Source organism: Perca fluviatilis, chromosome 23, assembly GCF_010015445.1.
Source record: "Perca fluviatilis chromosome 23, GENO_Pfluv_1.0, whole genome shotgun sequence".
Lineage (NCBI taxonomy): Eukaryota > Metazoa > Chordata > Actinopteri > Perciformes > Percidae > Perca > Perca fluviatilis.
The window spans coordinates 17,186,275-17,208,202 of NC_053134.1; the positions used below are offsets into that span (position 1 = coordinate 17,186,275).

Here is a 21,928-nt window from a genome sequence, read left to right on the forward strand (position 1 = left end):
AAAAGTGTTTCTCATTCTTTACAGTACTGGGTATATCTGACTGCAGCTATAGTTACACACAATCTAAGTGGACATAAGGATCAGGCCAATCTTATAACAGCCAAAGAATGAAAGGTATTTCATTCTTTTATATCGTACTCCAAATCACTGCAATCTCTCAAAATGCTTTGTTGGCAGTTTAAGGGAATTTAAATTAAAAGGTTCATTTCCACAAAACTGCCCACAACCATTTTCTAGGAGAAGGTCTCACTTTTGTTCAGATGATTGATATCTCATTTTGGAACAAATCATATTAATATTATCTCCTCGCGGTCATTTGTTTAGCTCAAGTGAAGCTCAGAATGTCTCAATTTTCGGTCTCCAAAATGTCAACAACGAGCCAATAAGATATGTACTCTGTCCACTCTGTGAAGTAGACCTATAAAACTCCTCGTCCTTTGAAGGTGCTGTGGAATTGAACAGGATGGTCCCCTCCCATTGTACTTAAAAAAATAAATAAATAAACTCTTTAAAGTTCCACAGCAAACAGCACCCTGTTTGTTGTGGAACTTTAAAGAGTTTAAAGAGTTTTTTTTTTCAGCATGAATTCCTTTCTGTGTCATCTTTGCTGGCTTTTCCATCCGATTAGACCTGGACACTTCAAAGACTATATGGAAAATATAGAAATATATAGAAAAGTCACCATGTAGAAATATGTGACAAACTTTTCCAAAAGGTCAAATTCTTACAACAATTCTGCCTCGTTCATTAAAAAGTAGTACTTGTTAAATTGTAGCTAACTGATACTGCTGATCTGCTGTGCACACTAGCGTCAATGTTTAGGCCAATGTTTTGGGATGATGACATTTGCTTCATGCTGCCACATGAGGGCGTATTGTTGGTGATACACCAGCAGAACATATGAGCTGGAAGACCACAGTGTCATCAAATGACTGTCTGAAGCATTTCAGCAAGCATTAGAAACTGAAAGTCCAGCAGCACAGTACTAAACCAGAATTTTGACAACTGAAAAGAAGAAGAAATTCCTTAACACATTATCACACTTGGGAAGTTGGAACAAATGCTTTTGCTTGGAAAAATGACTGAAATGATGAATCAATATTTTAAGTAGTTGCTGAATCATTTTCTGTTGATCAGCCAATGTATTCATCAACTGACCGCTTTAGCTCTGGTTGTCTTTACTGCTAGGTACTAGGAAACTGCATTTCCCCACCCTCTTTGGCCAACTTTTAATTAAACTTTTGGCAACTTCATGGAAAAGTTAAATCACGATTTAATGTAACTTTAATACTAATAAAGGAGCTATATGACGTGATAAAACGAGTCGTGTGTAGTTATTTGAGAAAGTTTCATGGACACTGTCTTATTCAGGATGGAGAAATAATTACAGTTTACTACTAATACTACAGAGAAAAGTTTGCCTTTTTATTGTTAGCCTATAGACATGTAGTACAATGTACAATTCATTAAAGTTGAATTTTGGGTGACATGTTGGCATAATTGTACCCAGAAGGTCACAGGTTTAATCCTACAACAGGTGAAACCGGCCTCCCCCTTAATCAGAAGCAAGAAAAAGAAAAAAAAAAGTGAATGCAAATAGTGATGGTACAGACATAACTTACAACTTTACAACTTTGGGCATCAACAAAAAAATGGGAGAGAGAGAGAGAGAGAGAGAGAGAGAGAGAGAGAGAGAGAGAGAGAGAGAGTAGGATGGGGGGTTAGGAGGTGTGTTGGGGGTGGGGATACGGTAGGATGCGGGGTGCAGACTCATCCCGGGGGCTGGTGCACCGGGAGAGGCCACTGTCTCCCACCCTTCCAATGCCACAACAGTCCCACTTTTGGAGACGTGAGCGGCGCATATCGGACATCCGGAACCCCATCTGTCCGCCCCCCTCCCTTTCTCTCCTTTTCCCCCCATTCAGTCCTCTATCGGTCCAGGTGGCAGAGCGCACTTCGACCGTGGGATGCAGCCTCTCATCTCCAACACATGGACAGCGGAGCTTGGAGCTACCGCAGCGCGACACGGCTCCACTAGCTGAAGACACCACCTCTCAACGGCGGAAAGAAGAGACGACGCTCCCGCGTTTAACCCTTTGGACTTCAGATAAAAGGATATACGTCTTCCCACTTGTTGTTTTTCTTATCTTTTCTAACCGCAGGAGAGCATAAACAGTTGTGTTCAATGCGCAACCATGCTCATCATCTCGTCCCGCAGCGCGCTGCTGTCCGTCTACTACCCACAGATCTTCCTCATCCTCACCAGCGGTAGCTACCTGTAGGTTTCTTACCAATGCACCTGCTTAATTCAAACACAAGTCTGTTTGATTTTCTAAGTAGTTGTGACTACGCTCAAATTGGCCAATTACGCACGCATTGTCAAATTAGATCGCACCTTAAGAGCATTAGCTGGTTGTTGCAGGTGTTATATTACGACGAGGAAACCATTTTTAACGTGCTAAATGAAGTAAATGGCAATATTTTTGTTATGGTGTTGCAGAGAGATTATTTTAGAAATGGCATAAAATGTAACTTAGACTATCCATTTAACCTACATGTAAAAAAAAAACATTGGTAGGAAATGCGTAATTGGGTCGCTTGGTCATGTTCATTCTATTTCACAAGGGAATAACCGACTACCACGGATTTTTCTCCATAAAATGATATTTTCATCATAAAGGAGCCAATATTTAATCTACCTGATGTACATGTACACGCAGCTGATGAGATAACCTGCTCTTATGGATTTGCACATTACACCAGAGCCACTTTGTCACAGGAGCACCTCGTCAGACAAGGGCCATAATGGGAGTGCAACATATGGAAAAAGAGACATATTGGACTACTTCATGCTCTGCCTACAGGCCCGGGCTGATGTAATGAGCTCTTTCTTATGGCATTAAAAGACCCAGGCCCTCACAAAGAGAATGATTGCTGCACCATACATGCCTCTCATTCATAACAAGGGACAGTCCTAAAACCTAAAATACCTGTGGTGGTTCCTGTTTTCTGTAACACAGAGACATAGAGAGAGAGGCAGAATAATATGGATTTGGACCCATTCCTATAATTAACTATTGTCCTCTCTCTGTCTATATCTTTACGAAGGTCCATTAGATTACACATTATCTGCTCATTTAGTCTTGATTATTTCGTTTTATCTTTATGATTTATAGACTGGCAAATGTAATGAAAAGTATATAGCAAAACAAGCTTATTGGAAACAGATCTTATCACTTTATGCCCAAATGATAGCCAGGTAATGTTCGACTGGGGCACAGGGTTCAATCCAAACTATATGTTATGTAAGTAGGAACATTTTTGTTTCTCCATTTCCTTTTATCTGTAGCCACTTTTTCCATGTAAAAAGCAACAGTCTGTCTTCAAAGTCCCTCTCATTAATCCCTGTTTCTCTCTGCCCAGGGCGCTGTCCTCTGTGGTAGCTTTAGGCGCTAACATCATCTGCAACAAGATACCGGGACTGGCCCCCCGTCAGAGAGCCCTCTGTCAGAGTCGCCCTGACGCCATCATCATCATTGGCGAAGGCGCCCAGCTGGGCATCAATGAGTGTCAGTACCAGTTCCGCTACGGCCGGTGGAACTGCTCAGCCCTGGGAGAGAGGACCGTCTTTGGCCAAGAGCTGAGAGTAGGTCAGTCTGTTTAAAACTCAGCTTCTTTAAGTTGTTTGAAATATTTTCATCACAATACAGACAATAGGAAATCAGCAAAGTAGGCTGAGCGAGGGGAAGAAAGTTACTTAGAGGACAGGGGTCTTAAGTTATTTTTCTGGGGCAACACTGCTGGCATTTTTATGCCTTTATTAGATATTTTAACAATAGATAGATGAAAGGAAATGAATGGACAGAGATGGAAAATGACATGCAACAATGGCTGGACAACTTTCTGGGGATGTTGCGTCTTGTGGTCGGCACTTTAAACCCCAGGGCAAAACTGTTTTTTACCTTTCGACATTTTCACAACAGCCAGTTAGATCAAACTAAGTTTAGACACAGAAAGTGGAAATCTTAACTTAGAGGCAAAAATGTGGACTGATGTGTGATCAGAGCAGCACATCCCTCCTTTTGGTGGTACTTTAATCTGTCCACAGGTGTGTCAACACAGCAGGTATGTTTATTGGCCTAACCAGACCAAACCGAGCAGTGTGGTTTCGATCACTGAAGCTGAAAGAACTGTGGATGAGCACAGTTCAGCAATGTGGTCTGTTTTCTCATTCTCCTTGTATTGTCCTCGAACCTCCTGTTAAGTGTTGTCAGTGTGATGAGAAAAAGCTGCAGCACAGCTCGACGAAACGAAACAGACTTAAAGACTGGTGGTGAGACTTTAATGGAAGAATTTAGGTTTGGAATACCACACGCAAGGACTACACTAACACAGAAAAACTCAAACGCCTTGTAGTGTCCCCAAAGGAGGTTCAATCTGTACCTCACGTGTGTGACGTCACTGTGCTTGCGACACATATTGTCACAGCAAAGCAGTCATGAATGGAGTGTGAAGACTTCCTTAAAAGCAGGGTCTAATGCTTATCTGGGCGTGTCATCTTCTGAAAGCATTTATATATCAAACCTACACGAACACACAAACTAACACATCTCCCTGCTTTTAGTCAACATTCTTCCCTGTTTTATTTCTCACAGAAGCCTGTTTGCTCCTAATGTGAACCTCTTATATAAATTGTATTTCTGTCCGAAATGTTTTGTTGCGGTCTTGCTGTGGGTTTGGATCCATGTTTAATCTAGCAGCTCTGGGAGCAATCACTTTTTTTCTACACGGGAGACAGGCAGGGGAGACGTCTGGATCCCTTTATTTCTTTTGTCAGAGGAAATGTCTCTTTTCTCCTGTGGTGTGTAAACGAGCTCAGAAGAACGCTTTGGACCCAGGTCCTCATGTCCTCTCCACGCAAACACTTTTACCACATAAGTACTTTCTGGAAGATTATTACATCATTTTTTATAGTACATACTTATTACATCTGTATAAAAAAACTAATTAGACTGTTAATTATTGTAAAAACTAAAACACTGAGCATGCCAGATTTCCTTTGATCTCCATGGATTATTTGTAAGATTGGTTTCCTTTGGCCATCTCTGTGTCCATTCTTGCTATTTAAAAAAATGGAAATGTAATGTAATGTAAGCCCCCCCACCCCCTATTGCTAATGTACCATCCACCACGTCATTTGATTGACCTGCCGGGCGAACTCATTAAGCATTGAGAAAGACCAGAGAGCTTCATGCTAACCACTAATTGAAGTCAGCTCCAGCAGCTGGATGGCAACAATGGAGCCCTGCATGCACTGCCGTACAATCAAAACAAATCAAAGTGCGAGGAGATGGCTGTTTGGCTATCGCATGTGCCTGATACTTTGAGAAATGCTCACCATACAGTATATCTGAATGGGTCGCGGATTTAGCATGATGAGAGAAGACTTCAGAGTTTGTTATGAGTTATGGACTGGGGGAACCGCAGGCCCGATGGTTTCTGCGAGTGAGTTTGTCAGGTTGGAAGGGAGCCATTACAATCGCCTCTACCAGAGACGCCATGCATTAATACTAACAGAGGCCCAGCATTATCCTGATTTGAGAGGGAGGATATCCTATTACCAGTTGTAGTGCCAATAAATTCATTTCCCCCCTCCCTATAAATGTGTTTATTCTGAAGTCAAATGGTGACATACAAAAGCTTGGAACTGGGCATATCCCAGTCAAGCCTGGCCACAGATTATTTCAACATGCAAGACAGTGGTATCATTTGCTATAATAATGCGGACTGCCGAACACAGACACAGAATGACACTTAAGCCGCGTGAGAAATTCCATTGATGAAAAACATTAAGACACAGCAACACTAGGAGTACCGATCCAGAAAAAAAGCTCCCCTACTCAGCCAGTAGATGTCACTTGTGTCGTCTTCACTATACTGATTACTGTTACCAGTGATATAGTGATATGAAACAAGGCAGAATGAAAAAATATATAACTCATAGTTATTGTGAGATTATATAATATATAATGGTCTTTATACTGATATCTGGCCTTTTAACCTACCTCATATAGTATTTAAAATTAAGTAAGGTTGAAAAGAGACTGAAGAGTACCGATACTTGACATATTAAAAAATATAGGGGTTGAAAACTCCTCAAGTACATGAAGAAGCCATTTTGAAAACGACTTAGTTACACAGTTACATATACATAAAAAAATGGCTTCTGTGACATCCTTTCAGCATTAATATACTGTACAAACTGATTCATCTCAAAATCAGTGATGCCATCCAAAGCGGTGACTATCTTTCCTTAAAGGAGCAGTCCAGCAACTTAGTTTTGCACTTCAGGAGGAGGACTGATAGTACATACAGATGGAATGGAGAGAGAGGCATGGCATCTTCTTAGGACTGTGTGGGTGTGTACAGCTTGTGCTTGATTGAAATCTCTCTTTACCTCCTATTAGTTTTGCTACACGTTTGGGTGGGAGAAATGAAACCTTTTAACATTTTTTTATTGGTTCATGAAGTTAGGTGACCTCATTTAGTTCCAGCGTGTCTCTGCCCAAGCCAGAATAAGTGTAAAAACCCATGTGGGTGTTAGGGTCTCTTAAAGAAAAGAATGCCAAAAAATGGATGCAGCAGAAGCAGTTAGTCTGAGGTTTAGTCTCTAGTATGGGTCAAGCTCCACAAATGCTGGACCCTACATTTTCCCATAATGCAACTCAGTAGTGTCTTTTTACCACCCGGGCCTCCTAAATGCCCACTTCTTTTAAACGTTTTTGCTAAAAAACATCTTCTCAAGCCCAAGTTGAAATACCCCTGATGACATCATCATCATGTGCCCTAACAGTGTAACTGTTTGATGGGCATGCAATTTCCTTTGAGAGGAAAGTACTGTTAGTACTGATTCAAGAATGTCTACAAAAACGTACATGAAAAATCCACTTGATTTAAATGAGAGTACTTGTGGTACTACGGTCTACTCCGCCTTATATTTATTCAAATTCTGCTCTTTTCTCTTAAGGCAGCAAGGAGGCAGCATTCACTTATGCCATCACTGCAGCCGGAGTTGCCCACGCAGTGACCACAGCTTGTAGCCAAGGCAACCTCAGCCAGTGCGGCTGTGATCGTGAGAAGCAGGGCTACCACGACCAAGAGGAGGGCTGGAAGTGGGGAGGCTGCTCAGCTGATATTAAGTACGGTGTGGAGTTCTCGCGACGCTTTGTAGACGCCCGGGAGATCAAGAAAAACGCCCGCCGGCTGATGAACCTGCACAACAATGAGGCAGGGCGAAAGGTAACCCATGCAAAAGGACAAAACAAACTGAATCCATCTAATCTCTTTTTGGGGTTTAATGATGAAAACATCATACAACACCATACTCCAGTTTGAATACGTGTAACATTAATAGGAAGAGGGAAATGCCTAAATTGGCATAGATTGTCCATGATTATACACTTTAGTTTATTTGTTGTGTATTTGCATCAGTTACTATAACTGTATCAGCCCTGTACGAGTGCAGAAATGATTTAACAAAGCTCCTGTACACTAGAGTGGGAGTGTGTATCTGCGACAGAAAGGCAAAACTTGGAAGATGCAGCTGCCAAAATGGAATTGTGCCATAGCCCTACTACATAATGTCTAGTAATTCATTGAATTACTACACATTAGGTGAGGATAGAGAATGTTATTGGAAGTCTCACTCTCTTCCTTTGTTAGTGGCAGCACCAAAGACCATACTTCCGTACCGTCGCACACTCTAAAGCAACCAAAGTCAAGAGCAAACTCCCCCAGAATGTGATAGCCACGAAGGGAAAGACGGAGTCACTGATTTGACCAGGGCTCCTGACACGCAAGTTACTAGATGTTCAAAGAATGAGCTTAGTCGCTCAAAATCATTATCACTCTTATAATGAAAATGTGAAGGTAATCTTTTTCACATCAACACCACGCGCAGTCACATGGGCAAACAGTCACCTGTCAATTTTGTCATTTGAAAATATTTGTATGGCATTATCATATAAATCTGGCTCAAACCACAATGTAATTCTATTCGTGTATGGTTGCACAACAGCTCTGGTCAGTTTTCTCGGGCTGTCACGCCAATATGTGGTCTGAAGAAAGGTAAAGTTAATTAGAGACTACAGTCTTGGGGTACGAGTTATTTTCCCCAGGTTTTGAGACATAAAGTTGGCAAACCAGTTAGAGTGCTGAAAGTTGGAAGTGTCCGCAAAAAGCCCAGCTTACCAAAAGAGACGGACATAAAGGCAATGCGATTGCTATTTACAGTTTCGATTTCAAGCGACGGACGTGTTTAAAACCATCTATGTATTAACACGCACAATATATTTTCAGCTCTTTAACTATCTCTTTTAATTCATACAGACCTAATTTCTACTCTCTATGTGATCAGATCCTAGAGGAGAGGATGAAGCTGGAGTGTAAGTGTCACGGCGTGTCCGGTTCCTGCACCACTAAGACCTGCTGGATCACCCTGCCAAAGTTCAGAGAGATTGGTTATCTGCTGAAGGAACGCTACAGCGGAGCAGTTCAAGTAGAGCCGGTCCGGGCCTCGCGCCTCCGCCAACCCTCCTTCCTACGACTCAAAGAGGCTCGGGGCTACCAGAAGCCCACGGACACAGACCTGGTGTACCTGGAGCGTTCGCCCAACTATTGCGAGGAGGACACAGCCACAGGAAGCACAGGAACACGGGGAAGACTGTGCAACGGCACTTCAACACACACAACAGACAGTTGTAATTTGATGTGCTGCGGCCGGGGTTACAACACACACCACTACACACGCATCTGGCAGTGCAACTGCAAGTTCCACTGGTGCTGTTTTGTCAAGTGCAACACGTGCAGTGAGAAATCAGAAGTTTTCACCTGCAAGTAGGGAATGAGGAAGCGGGACACTGTGGTTAAAGATCAAAAGGTTATGACAAAGTGGAATTTGAAGTGAAGGACTTGGAAGTATTTATTCAACAATTTGCACATTTTTACATCCTATTTTGGAATTCTAAAGAAAGAAAAAAAAAAATATTCGGAAGACAACATCTTGCAACATCTGTAAGATGTAGCTTACAGATGTCACGCACGAGAAGGAAAAACAAGGACTATTGTTGGATCTTGAGAAGACTTTTGTAACACATTAACTGGAAATGCTACGACAGCAAGGCGCTTCAGACTGTCATGACAGAAGACGGGCTCCTGATGACGATTGAAAGATGGCAGTGGAATACTTTTAACTGTACGCTCACACTGTATTCTGTTTGAACACTGAAAATAAAAAAAAATTATTTATGTTAAGACATTTTTTAAACCTAGTCTTATAGGACTGATAGCAAACTCAATTGCTCTTTAAGATTTTTCCTCTCTTTTATGATCTTCAATTGCTTCTGATACATTTCAAGCTGAAAATAACAGATTTTGAGTCACATGGCCATTATCAATCGTCAGTGGCTTATTTCTCTATGGAGGAGTTATTTTTCTTTTGCACTCACGGTCACATTTTTTTCTCTTTTTCATGGGACATCAGTAAGTTGTGTGGTTGAGTGCTGTGCTGACATCTCTCTCATGGACAAATTCCCCTCTGAAACCAGACCCTTTGTTAAGCCAAGAGGCAAAGAGGCAGAAAATACTCCCAAACTATTTTAAGCATCCAACTTGTCAGTTTGAACGGCACTTTCCATCCTGACCGTGTTCATTGTTTTGTTTTCGGAGGGCTCCTGACTTCTGAGAAAAGCATGGAAGCCTCCATAGAGGTGCAATCAGGTTCAGATACATCCAACATTCCCATGAATGGCAGAGACGTGGAATTCCACATGATGGCCTCTGCTTACACAAGGCCTTCCAGCGCGGTTTAGGCCTGCCTGGGTGGATGGCATGTGCCCTAACAACACAGAGGGGGGTATGAGAGGATCAAAGGCCTCAAAGCTATTTTTGGAAAGCATCCTTAATGTATTCAGAAATGTTTATTTAGGCTTTATATAACTTACAAAACAATTTGAAGAGTATATTTTTATATGAGGAACGTGGCACTTTATGTCATTTATAGATGGAAAAGAAAGTCACTATTTACAAGTGTTTTCTAATGTCATTGTATTCAGATTTGAGAACTATAAATTATTTGGAATTTATGTTTTTGATCAAAGCCAAATTGTAAATACTCCACGTGTTTTATCAAAGTAGCCCAGATTGTTCATCTCATTCACAATTCAACGTAGCTCATAAAAGCAAGAATGATTCATCAAGTGTTGGAAAGTCCAGGAAATGTTGTGTAAACTGCTGTTAAGTATTGGAGTAAATTCATGGAATTGCGAGTAGATAACACATTGAAAGCGTCAGCAACCAACGAGTTTTGCAGCTTTACATCAAAGAGATTTCTGTGTTCCCAGTTGTCTACATGGCTCTTTCAGTAACTAGGATCCTCATCACTCATTGATTCCTAAAAGCATAGTTGTACCTATAAATACCACAGAACTGCCACAGACCAAATACAATAATAAGGTCTGCATCACTTACAAACATGGACAGTTGTATTTTTTCTTTTTTTTACCAATAAAATTTGAGCATCCTTTTATCGCCTCTTGAGTTTTATGTCACATCTGGCCTTTATTGGCCTTATTAAAATCATTACCAGGAAAAAAAATAAAGCTGTTAGTCACACACACACAATACTTTATTAAGCATTATATAAACATTATTTGACCCAAACATAAAACATACTTTACATCCTGACAATTGTTTTTTGCTGAAGGCAAATATCAAACCAGAAGGCACAAATACTATATAGTAGAGGCCTGTGGTATAAAACGCTGATATGGGAAACACAAGAACTTCTGGCCTCGACTGATGTGGTACTAATGTGTTAGGAGGTGAACAGGCAGCCGCGGCCATGCCACCTCATTCAGCCCGGCTGACTTGCACAGCCTCTTTCCTGTGGGGCTGAAAAGCATTGCAGCCAGCCAGTCGAGCGCAAGTAACAGCTGTTTTGTTAGCTGTCTGAAATCCTGGGGACCGGAACCACATAAGCTCCCTTCACTATGCCGGCGGATTGAGGGGAGAGTCCAGCCGATTGTTTCAATACATTTTGTCATTAAAAATCAGAGGCAGAGCAAACAGGGTGGGGCAGGGTGCGAGCAGGCCAGTAAAGCGCTGCATTGTTGAGGTGTCAGGACTGTTCAGCTTATCCAGCAACGGGAGGAGCAGGGAGGGATGTCATTCTGCAAACTAATGCTTCCCACTCACTCTTTGGACATACACTTTCAGTATGCTCTCATGCGTTGTCTACTGATCCAGAATCACCATCTCTTATCAAATGAACACACACACACACACACACACACACACACACACACACACACACACACACACACACACACACACACACACACACACACACACACACACACACACACACACACACACACACACACACACACACACACACACACACACACACACACACACACACACACACACACCTCTAAACAGAAAATACCATATTCACTAAATCTCTAAGAAAGTCTATGCAGTCTGGTAAAAAACTCAAATGTAGCTTGCCCAGAGCAAAGAGAAGCGGTCTAAAACATGTACTTAATGTTGTGAGTTTAAAGATGGATAACGATCTATGATGCATGCCATAAGACCTCATCTCTTACAGTATGTATCTATAGTACTATGCAATAAGATGGAAAAAAAGATCATTAAGAATAAGATGAAATTCACTATGTTGAGTATAAGCTCATGCTGTATACTGAGCAGTTTTTAAATTACAAAACATGCATAGCGTCAGTTATTAGTTTTAGTATTGCATTTTGCACTTAGATGTCCTTAGATTATAATATTAATATCACACCAGTTTAGAGAAATTGTTTTAAGCGTTTGAATGTCCCCCTGGCAACGACACCACCATTTAAGTAGGTAAGGCGGTGAGGGGGTTGATTACTTCATGTTTTGGTCATTCTCTGTTTTTCGCGGTTACTGCAGAAGTCACTATGGGCCTGGGATTAAATCCCAACCCCTGCTGGTAACATCAGTGTCTGTGAAAAGTGAAAAGCCCGGACACTGCGGTGCTCTTTGTCTTTGGATTATACCACAAAGCATCAGCTCTGCCAAAAGGTACCAGCATGCGTTCGCTTCTCCCAAACTCTTCATTTCCTAGACCCAGGTCAAGACAAAACAAGAGCTCCTGATGTCTTGACCTTTGCTTTTTTACCAGGGTGACCCCATGGGCCTTTTGTGTATCAATAATATCTTAAGCCCCATCTGGGCATGAGTGCAAGCATTACTCAGGTAGAAAAGTAATTTAAACATACTTCTCTGATAGAAATATATAATTCTAAAGCATTTTTCTTCTTAATCTAGCGGCTGTGTGGCTGTCAAGTTATTCTGGACAGACACAACATGTATATGTTTAGTAGTGGACAGGTAATTCACCCGCAGAAGAAGCTTAAGTATTAGGTAACATTAATGGAGGCTTGTAGCACAACAAGAGCACATGTTCACATAAGTGTGTATGTGTGCACATGTACTTTATTCCTTTCTAAACAAATACTTTGCATGAAAACCTGCTTGCGGGTTGGGGGCCTCCTCTCTCCGGGTGCTCCTCCAAGGTTTTCAACAGTCTTTCCTCACAGTTTTGAGCAGCAAGCCTCCATCTCGCTCCTCCACCAAGAAACCCAACTCCTTGAGCGCAGAGTAGTCCGTGGTGCCACGACGTTCCAGGGCGCTGACCTGCTCCTGGTTCTGCACGTTGTGTTCTAAGAGGTTCCTGATGGTAAAGATGGCCCACTGACTGATAACTAGAGGTATCGGTTAAGGACAGCAACATCGGAATTTCAATTCTACAGAAAGAAACACAACATGAGCATGTGCAAGTGTTGTAATTGTAAGATGAATTTACAAAATTGATTTCATGAAAAAATGCATACGCGGAGAAAAATAAATAACAAAAAGTTGTAGTTATACTGTATTGAAAAGGTAGAATGGTAAAGAGGTAACAGTGGTAACATTTTTAACAGGCCAAACATTTTTAATGTCAACTCACAAGTGCCTGGTATTCGCCTTAGGTCGAGGAGTACGCAGACAGCCCAACAAACAAACAGTTGTTGTGTTTTGTGATTTAAAACATTCTCAGCTCACCCCTCTCCAAGTTTCCCGCATAAATCTATAAACATTTTCTTCTTTGACAATCTTTTTCTGAACAGAAATGCTGACACCTACATGAAAAAGGTGGACAGTGTGGATTGTATGTGCGTGTATGTGCATGTATGGGAGAGGGACACTAGGACTAAGGCTGGGCTCAGACTATTGACCTGGTTAAAAGACAGTGATGGAGATGAGAAAGGCTTAGGGGTTTGAGCTTAGTGACTAGCAGTGTACTCCAAATAAAAGAGAAATGGGTGTGTTCTTAAAGCCTGTCAAAGTCTTGTGAAAAAGGCCACAAAAAGCACATATGTACACTACTGTACCTCCACTTCAAGATGGACCTCAATACAGTTATCACTGTATTAGATAGACCAGTACAATCTAATACAAACTGATACAACAGTCATTCAATAGATCCTATCTTTGTGAAGCTTACTGTTTTTGTTGACAATGTGAACAAAACTATGCGAGTCGTTAGTGATGTTGTTCATGTTGTATCAAATTAACACCTGTTTATAATATTATGCCTCCCCAATGTATGTAAACGGGGGCTGAAAACCATTATAAACACATGCACAAAATGCAGACTAATACAAAAGCACCACTAATTACCATGTAACTGTCTTAACTTTCTGATACATTGACAGACTTGAACGCTCCTCAAAACAAAAAGTAGCATTCATAAGCCGCACAACAGACTGCAGTAATGAAGGCAGCTAATCAGTTGATACCATTAACCAGCTTGCAAGCAAAAGACGATCGAGAGGTGGTGAACACAAAATATTCAACAGTTTTTTTTTCGGCCAGCCTACACACACAATGCAGCAATCAAAGCTTGATGCAACACTTATGTTTGGTTGCAAACCCACCAGCTTTCCTGTGCAAACACGCCAAACTCAATTCTAAAAGTGCCAGGGTAAGATAAACAAGGCCTAAAAGGACTTTTCGGCATAAATATGAACAATGATTTTAGATAAACTTGAAATATATGTACATAAACACAGATGGTTTTGTATGTCCAGACCATCAACTTATGTTAAAGGATACATGGGTTGTTGCTATCTATGCTGCAGTTATCCAAGATGAGGGGGATGCCTTCCAGTTCTCTCACCTGAGGAAACAAGGTCAGTAAGTTTAAAATAATGGACTGGTAAACATGTCTGTTTTCACTTTCCATGTTCACGGTTTAATACCAGTTCTGGAACAATGCTTTAGTTGACAACTTCCTTAGCTCAATAAAACTAATTCCACAGTGTTCAATCAAGTATCTGTATATGCTACACCATGCATCAGGACATTCTGTATGGATTGTCTTAATGAAACATCATTGGGACAATAGAAAATCTGAAATTACATCACTGAAAAACAAAGTTTTTACAGCCTCTCATATCGTATTCAAAGCAATAGTAGTATCAATGGCACCAATAGTTTTTGCTTTTCGCCACACAACTCTGAAGTCCATACTTTATATATTGTGAAAAACACAGATATACTAGCACATAATGCCTATTCTCATTGAAAAAAAGAGAAGAGAAAGCTCTCATCAACAATATTTAAATCTTACAGAGAAATGTTACATTGAGATGTAGGATTTGGTCAAACAGTGCAGTCTAGCCAGTGATCACTTTTTAAAGAGAAAACAAAGAACAAATTCATTTGAAGGCAAGAAATTCATTCAACCTAAGTGTCCCTGTCCTTAGCGGAGCCTCACATCCATGCATAAGCAGCAGTGTGGTTGTGGGTTAGTCTAGGGCCGTCACAACAGAGGGATCTGCTCTGTATCATGTGTCTGATTCTATAGGCTTAATTATCGTCTTCGCTTGCTGTTGCCTCTCTTTTGCCGTTGTGGTTACCCTCCAAACATACTGGTGGGTGCTTCAGAATGAGACGAAGCGCTGAGTTTCCGAAAATGGAAATGTCATTTAAATTGTCAAAGAAACAAAGTCGCTGACTAGTACAAGCTCCCAGGTCTGATTTTCCACTTTCAAAATTATTGTTTGAAGTTGCTTACCCAATAAAGACATGAATAACAAGCGACTGGACACTGACTTCAGTCCGGTACACGCAGTTCAGCGCCTTGCATGCATCTTAAATTACAACCTCTCCCAAAGGTGAACAGAATGACATTTGGTTTACTGGAAGCGATCTTAGTGAAAACAGATATGGGGTGATTTCAGACCACTGACAGACCACAGATCAGCATCCATAAACATTATAGAGGCCAACTGAGGGTGGCCATCCCACAAGCATTCCACAAATCTGTTTCTATTAAGTAGGACTGAGTCTATAATATGCTGGAGATGGAGGCAAACTCCTCCCCACCCGCTTTATGATCCTGCTGTGCTTTGTATTAATAGTGAGATGCGGACAGATACTGATGAGGGAACTGATAAAAGTCACCAAAGAGGAAAGGAATGTTTCACATTTTAGTGCAAAAACCAAGTTGTTGTGTTGAAAGAACTGGTAGGCTTGCAGTCACAGAAACACACAGCCTTATGCTTCATTAGGCATTACACTTATTTGCAGTCCTCAGTTTTCACTGACACAACAGCCCACTACTAGAACCTGCACTCCAAACATGCTAATTTGGTGTAGAGGCTCTGTCAAAGAAAGACCAGGGGTCCTCCCAGTCCTCTTCTTGACCTATGACCCCATTATGTAGACTGATCAAGGGTGCTTACCAAAAGCCCTCAGATCCCAGAGAAAAAAATAAATAAAAAATCTAATGACTAAAACCAACAATAATCTAGCTGTAGGTATTCTATGCAGTTCCTCTTTCTTAAAATCTCCAGACATCAGCTTCTTGAGGACCATCATTTGGTGAAATATTACAATGGTAGTAATTTTGTAAAAGCTGATTTTAATCACATCAAATTAAAGTTTTATTTTATTTTGTTTCTGACCTTCACAGGAAACCTGCCTTGAATGCAATTTTAACTATCCATTCACTCTTGTCCAAGATGTAGCATCAGCATAATTTAAGGTTGCTAATTAATTACTAAAAAATAAGCCATCAGTTTGTTAGGGTGCTTTTATACCTAACCTGCTTGGTTTGGTAAAAATAAAACAGCATTTTGAACGATTTGTTTAGAAAGCTGTCAACTGAACTCTCTTGTAGAGTAAGGCTGCTGTCACACATACAGTACACAAATGCAGGCAAGTGAACATTGAAACACAAACTGGAACAGAACTAAAAGGCAACAATTTTAGGCCTGTCACGATAACAAATTTTGCTGGAAGATAAATTGTCCCAGAAATTATTGCGATAAACGATAATATTGTCGTTGAGAGACCATTTTCATCTAACATAATGATAATGGCATAATAATGCAGGTAAACCCTTTCAAAGATCAATACACTTATTTCTAAAGAATATTTAACACTGGAACTGGAAGACGTTTTAAATATCCACAATATGTCTTTGATCTCCTTTAGTATGTCGTCTCTCACGCTGTTGTACAGTTGTGGAATTGCCGTTTGTGACACGTATGTTCTCCCAGGCAATTCGTACTGGCTGTCAAATGTTTGCAGCATTCCTCGAGTGTTTGTGGGATAGACTACAGACTCTGTACTACATTTAACAATTATTTAACACTAAATATAAAATTTAAATAATATATAATTAATAAATTAAATCTGCCACATGGCGAGTAAATGTTTGTACCAAAATAGTTCTGTTTTTCAGTCTTCATTTTGGCAAAGGTGCAGCTTCTGCTCCTCTGCGCGCACACACACACACACACACACACACACACACACACACACACACACACACACACACACACACACACACACACACACACACACACACACACACACACACACACACACACACACACACACACACACACACACACACACACACACACACACACACACACTTTCCTGAAACCGACTGCGAGATTGACAAGTCCACAGCGGCGTCTATGTCCGTGTATGTCTCCACCACCTCCACCTGCAGTATGTCAACTGTGGTTTGGGATGAAAGGGAGAAAACGGAACGCCGAGTAACACAGCGGATATACTTTACTTTTTTTTTTTGACGGCGCCTTAACTGCAAAGTGCTGCGGGAAACCCTGCTCCAACTCTCAACTGGCATTTTCTGTCTCTCTCTCTTCGCCAGGAGTCCCGCCCACACAAAGACCACGCGACTGACAAGAGGGTTCACTCCTCGTTACGCTAAGGAACAGAGAGTGGTCACCCAGTCTCTTTGGTAGAGAGAGAGAGAGAGAGAGAGAGAGAGAGAGAGAGAGAGAGAGAGAGAGAGAGAGAAGGAAAACAAACAAGCATGCAAATAGAAATTATCGCGGCCGGAAAAATTATTGAGCTCATTTTTTTTATCGTGCGATTAATTGATTTATTGAATATCGTAACAGGCCTAAACACTTTTCTCACTTGGTCCAGACCAACTGAACCAAACTTCAGGTGTGAAGGACCAATGTTTCTGTTCTTTCATCCAACCAGCCATTCCTAACCTTGTTCTGGTTGTTGGCATTGCTGTAACATAGGTTTCCTATCAGCCGGATGAGGTGGGCCTTGAAACTGATGACAGGAGAATGGGAGGAAGCGTCTCCATCTCCACTGAAGGAGGAGAAGTTCTGAGCAGCACTGAAAATATTCTTACTGGCCTTCCCTATAGCATGTACCTGCCCCAGGAGCTCTGCAGAGAAAAAGTAAAGAGTGAAAAGCAAAAGAGCACACAGAGTAGCAAGATGTAGAAAAAGACACATAATATACCCCAATCTTAAATTCATTATTATTCTAATTATGGATTTTGAATTATAGTTTTTAATTTCTTGATAAATATACGTGTTGTTATTGGTGTTTCAGTACCCCATAAAGTGATTTCTGTCAAACTTGTATTGTATATGAACTTTGCTGTGTTTTTATTGCTTGTCAACATAAGGCACAGTGGTGTGCAGGAAGCTGCAGGAAAATCTGTTTTCTGTGGATGATTTGATGGGGATCTGGATCTTTCACCATTTCAAGGAGTGTCTATGGTGTAAACATAACATATTTACCATAAGACGGCCAAATTGGACCCACAAACTCCAGTTGCGGAGCCGGTCAGAGAGGTTGTGTGAGTCTATGTTTTCATTTACCAACAGTGGTCACTAGAAGGTCAGGATGGTCCTGGAGAAACATGAACTGCCTGTGGTCTGAGGTCATCTCACACAGCACGTCCAGCAGACTAATCACGGTCAGTGCCTCCTGCAGGACCTACAGGGGATTGCAACCAAGGAGTTGGTCACGTGGGGAAAGGATGTCGGAAGTGAGATGTTAGGGAGGGGACTAATGGAAAACTAGAAAAGTTCTCCAAATGTTTCATGAGGGAAATAACATAATACCAACACTTCTCTGTGTTCACATATATCAGTCAGGTTTACTATCTGTACCTCATCATTGGAAGCTGAGCCAGTGGCGAGTGTCAACACAGCTCCACAACATTTCTGGAAGGAAGTAGCCAGGAAGCGAGCAACACTAGGAGGGATACCACAAGAGTCTTCCTCTTGTAGCTGGGCAAAGAGCAGCTCTAATAGAGTAACTCTGACACACACACACACACACTTTTATTAGCTTTTCATCAACTTCCAAACAACATGTTTAACTGCAGTTTATTGTCTGTCACTACTTTGAAAGTAAAGTACCTTTCATGGTGAGACATCCCAGAGTACATGCTCTCCACCAGAGCTGAAGACTTGAGGAAATACTGGGTAGCAATGAGAACCCTGTGAATGGAGAGAAAAAAAAAAAAAAAAAAAAAAAAAAAAAAAAAAAAAAAAAAAAAAAAAAAAAAAAGGAGAGAGAGAGAGAGAGAGAAAAACTAGAGTAGATAATAGTAGGTAATTCTTTGACATGATACACACACACTGAACTCTTTAGACAAACAATTACAATTGCTTCACACACCAACCCAGACACACACACACACACACAAACTCTTACGTCCAGTCCAGGTCAGGTTGGGTCCTACAGAGCTCCATCACCCTGAGTGCCAGCTGGATGTTCTGAGGATCAGACAGTTCTTCCACTTTGGCTTCATCCAGACATGTGTGGAGTACCATGGAGGTATAGTTTACCACCTTCTCATCATCAACACTGAGCAGCTGCCTGTTCACACATGTTTGGGTTGATTCAATGTTAGGACAAATGCTTGCCTACAAATGTCTACAATAAAGATTTCACAAATGCAAATACTAATACAGAATGTTTTTTAGTGTATAAAGCAAAGGGCTTAATGAGGTCTCAAATCAACTCGGTTTTTAGTGTGGAAGAGACAGAGAGATGTGGATAATATTGATAAAGTTTAGGGCTAGTTTGGGAACCTTAGCTCAATGAGCCACCAGGATGCCCCTACAAAACATTTACTGGGAACTTTAAAACAACAATAATAAATGAATAAACACGAAGTGAATTATAACAATTTTATGTAACAGTGTTGCTCACGGTGTTAAAATACATTACAGCAACTGTGGCACGCAAAACTTACAGGAGAAGATTTGGGAAGCTCAGCTGCCAAATGTCATCTTTACACATTTGGTTTCCAACCGATAAGTTACCGAGAAACTGGATCCCACAACGAAGAGCTGGGCCATAGAGGAAGATTAAAAATAAATAAATATAAGTTCAGTACCAAAAAATCTAATAATTTTATAACAATTACCTCATTTTAGACTTACGTTCAAATATGCCATCTCTGCTCTCCAGATGTGCGGTCTGAAAGAAGCTTAGGAGTTTAAGGGATACATCAATGAAACCAAGCTCCCTAGAGGAAAAAAAAACAAATTATTTATTTGATATACCTCCTGTATATTTATATCCTCATTAATATGCTAAGAAGGTGGACACAATAACATGAACACCTACTGTATAATGCAACCGAATGTAATTATGTAATAACAACAAAATAAGCAACTTACAAAGTAGAATTATTTTTGATACGTGACAAAAAGATGTTTAACTTTACGGTAATGTTTGAGACCATACAGTTTGTGAACTTCCTATATCCGTTTAATATTCTCCCATCTACTAATCCTATTACCTGAGCAGACTCTGGTTGCGAGTGCTCTGGACACAGGAGTTCCTCTGAGCCCTAAAGCACTCAGCGGTCAACTGCAGCTGCAGGGCGACAGACTGCAGGTCCTGATCGTCACAGCTGGCAGCATGAAGCTCATCACACAGTCGGGACAAAACATTTAGAAGAATGGAGAACGCCTCCTCCTTCACAGCATCTCTGGGAGCAGGAAGTTGACCAAAAAAAAATAAGTAAAGAAAGTTAATGTATTGCACTGGTAACGTTACCCAAGCCTGGGGGCAACCAGAGTAAAAATGTGGAGTGAAACTTCAGATAAATAGCCCTGTTTTTCAGCAGACATGTTAATTAACCGAAACAGGTGTAAGCGCTACGCATTGGATTCCAACAGGAGGGAAACACTATTCGACGGTACGGCACCATCATTAGTAATTAGTTACACCTGTGCTTTCCCTGCTATGACAATTCAAAAATGTCTGAATCCAGATATCTAGCTAGCACAGTCGTCTTTGTAAGTAACGTTAACAGCTAAAATGAATAGGTCAGTATAGTGAACATAGGAATTATATTGCAGTTATGTGGCTTAACGAACTCCACCTTACTGTTTATTAACACAGAAAGGACAACAAACCGGCCGAGTCCACAACATTAACGTTACACCGGTGTCCGGACGTTATATTTGACAGTAACGTTGGCAGACACTTCAAGCTAGCGTTAGCTTAGCGGGTAACGTTAAGCTAACATAGCTAGGTTTCCTCTCAAAGGGGCAGTAAAAGACGTTGTCTGCACCTGTATTCCTTGTCCCGTAACGCAGCCGTGAATGTTTTTAAAACCTGTAAGTGTTCAGGGCAGTGTTCTTCATTCAAAATACCAGCGATAGACGGTGAGATGTCCAGGGTGCTGTCGGTATTTGCCATGTTTGTTTGCCTGGTAAATGCTAAATCGGATCCACTAGACGTGGTTAGGTTTAGGCAGGAGTGGGGATTGGTCAGAGTAAGCCAATCAGAGGCCGAATAAGGCGGGCCACGAGGTAAGTCCTTTGGCGGATCTGATCTAGCATCTATCAGCGGGTTCAGTCGTGTGGGCGGGACGTCCGGATAAATATCTAACACGCTATTGGTTTAATCCAGGTAAAAGGCGGAGTTAGAGCATGTGCTGCTGTTTTCACACAGTTGTCAAGTCACTCCTTTGTGGTACAAAAATACAGAAAGAGACACAATAAAGAGAACTCTGAAAATGTTATTCAATTTATTGAGAGAAACTGGGCTGATAATTCATGGAACGGTGTAACCAATAAACAAACTACTAGTTTTTTTTAGCTCTTTCGGTCATCATTTTTTACGCAATTTATTTCAAAGATCTGCTTTGTAAGAATTGTAATAAGCATGTTTTACAGTGTTATATACATCAACCACCATGGGTCTAAGATACGGTCTTTGGGACTGTTTTGGGGCAGGATGGCAGCTCCCATTACATGTATTATTTTATTAGTGTGCTGTGTAGCTATACTTAGATATACCCAAATTATAACATCCAATAATTCCTGAGATAGAAGTTCTGTACGGTGCAGCTGCACTCACATCTGAAATCCATTCACCTAAAGCAACGTTTAAAGTCAGAAGATCAATTAATTGAGCCCAAACAATTTGTGGGACAACAAGCCACAGGACAAGCCTTTGGAATTTCCATGCAGTGGCAAATTTTAGATTACAGGATTGGCCTCCGTATGGTTGCCCCCTG

The 21,928-nt window shown here is 41.0% G+C and overlaps 2 protein-coding genes across 3 annotated transcripts; one reads left to right on the top strand and one right to left on the bottom strand.

Annotated features, from left to right (window-relative positions):
* The first annotated feature begins 1,911 nt into the window (after window positions 1-1,911).
* wnt7ba (wingless-type MMTV integration site family, member 7Ba) lies at window positions 1,912-10,583 on the top strand. 2 transcript variants are annotated; one of them, XM_039791798.1, is made up of 4 exons: window positions 1,912-2,278; window positions 3,424-3,650; window positions 7,028-7,299; window positions 8,417-10,583. In XM_039791798.1, the coding sequence occupies exons 1-4, from the start codon at window positions 2,196-2,198 to the stop codon at window positions 8,897-8,899; spliced, it is 1,065 nt and encodes a 354-aa protein (XP_039647732.1). In that variant the 5' UTR covers window positions 1,912-2,195; the 3' UTR covers window positions 8,900-10,583. The 2 variants fall into 2 exon arrangements, with proteins under 2 accessions (XP_039647732.1, XP_039647733.1); XM_039791799.1 differs by having other exon boundaries at window positions 1,912-2,268.
* Window positions 10,584-10,666: 83 nt separating this feature from the next.
* atxn10 (ataxin 10) lies at window positions 10,667-21,180 on the bottom strand. Its single transcript, XM_039791800.1, has 11 exons — window positions 20,978-21,180; window positions 20,198-20,389; window positions 19,836-19,921; window positions 19,646-19,742; window positions 19,102-19,266; window positions 18,804-18,884; window positions 18,552-18,702; window positions 18,258-18,375; window positions 17,631-17,815; window positions 14,203-14,266; window positions 10,667-12,809 (listed from the first exon to the last, which is right to left on the bottom strand). The coding sequence occupies exons 1-11, from the start codon at window positions 21,103-21,105 to the stop codon at window positions 12,625-12,627; spliced, it is 1,452 nt and encodes a 483-aa protein (XP_039647734.1). The 5' UTR covers window positions 21,106-21,180; the 3' UTR covers window positions 10,667-12,624.
* Window positions 21,181-21,928: the final 748 nt, after the last annotated feature.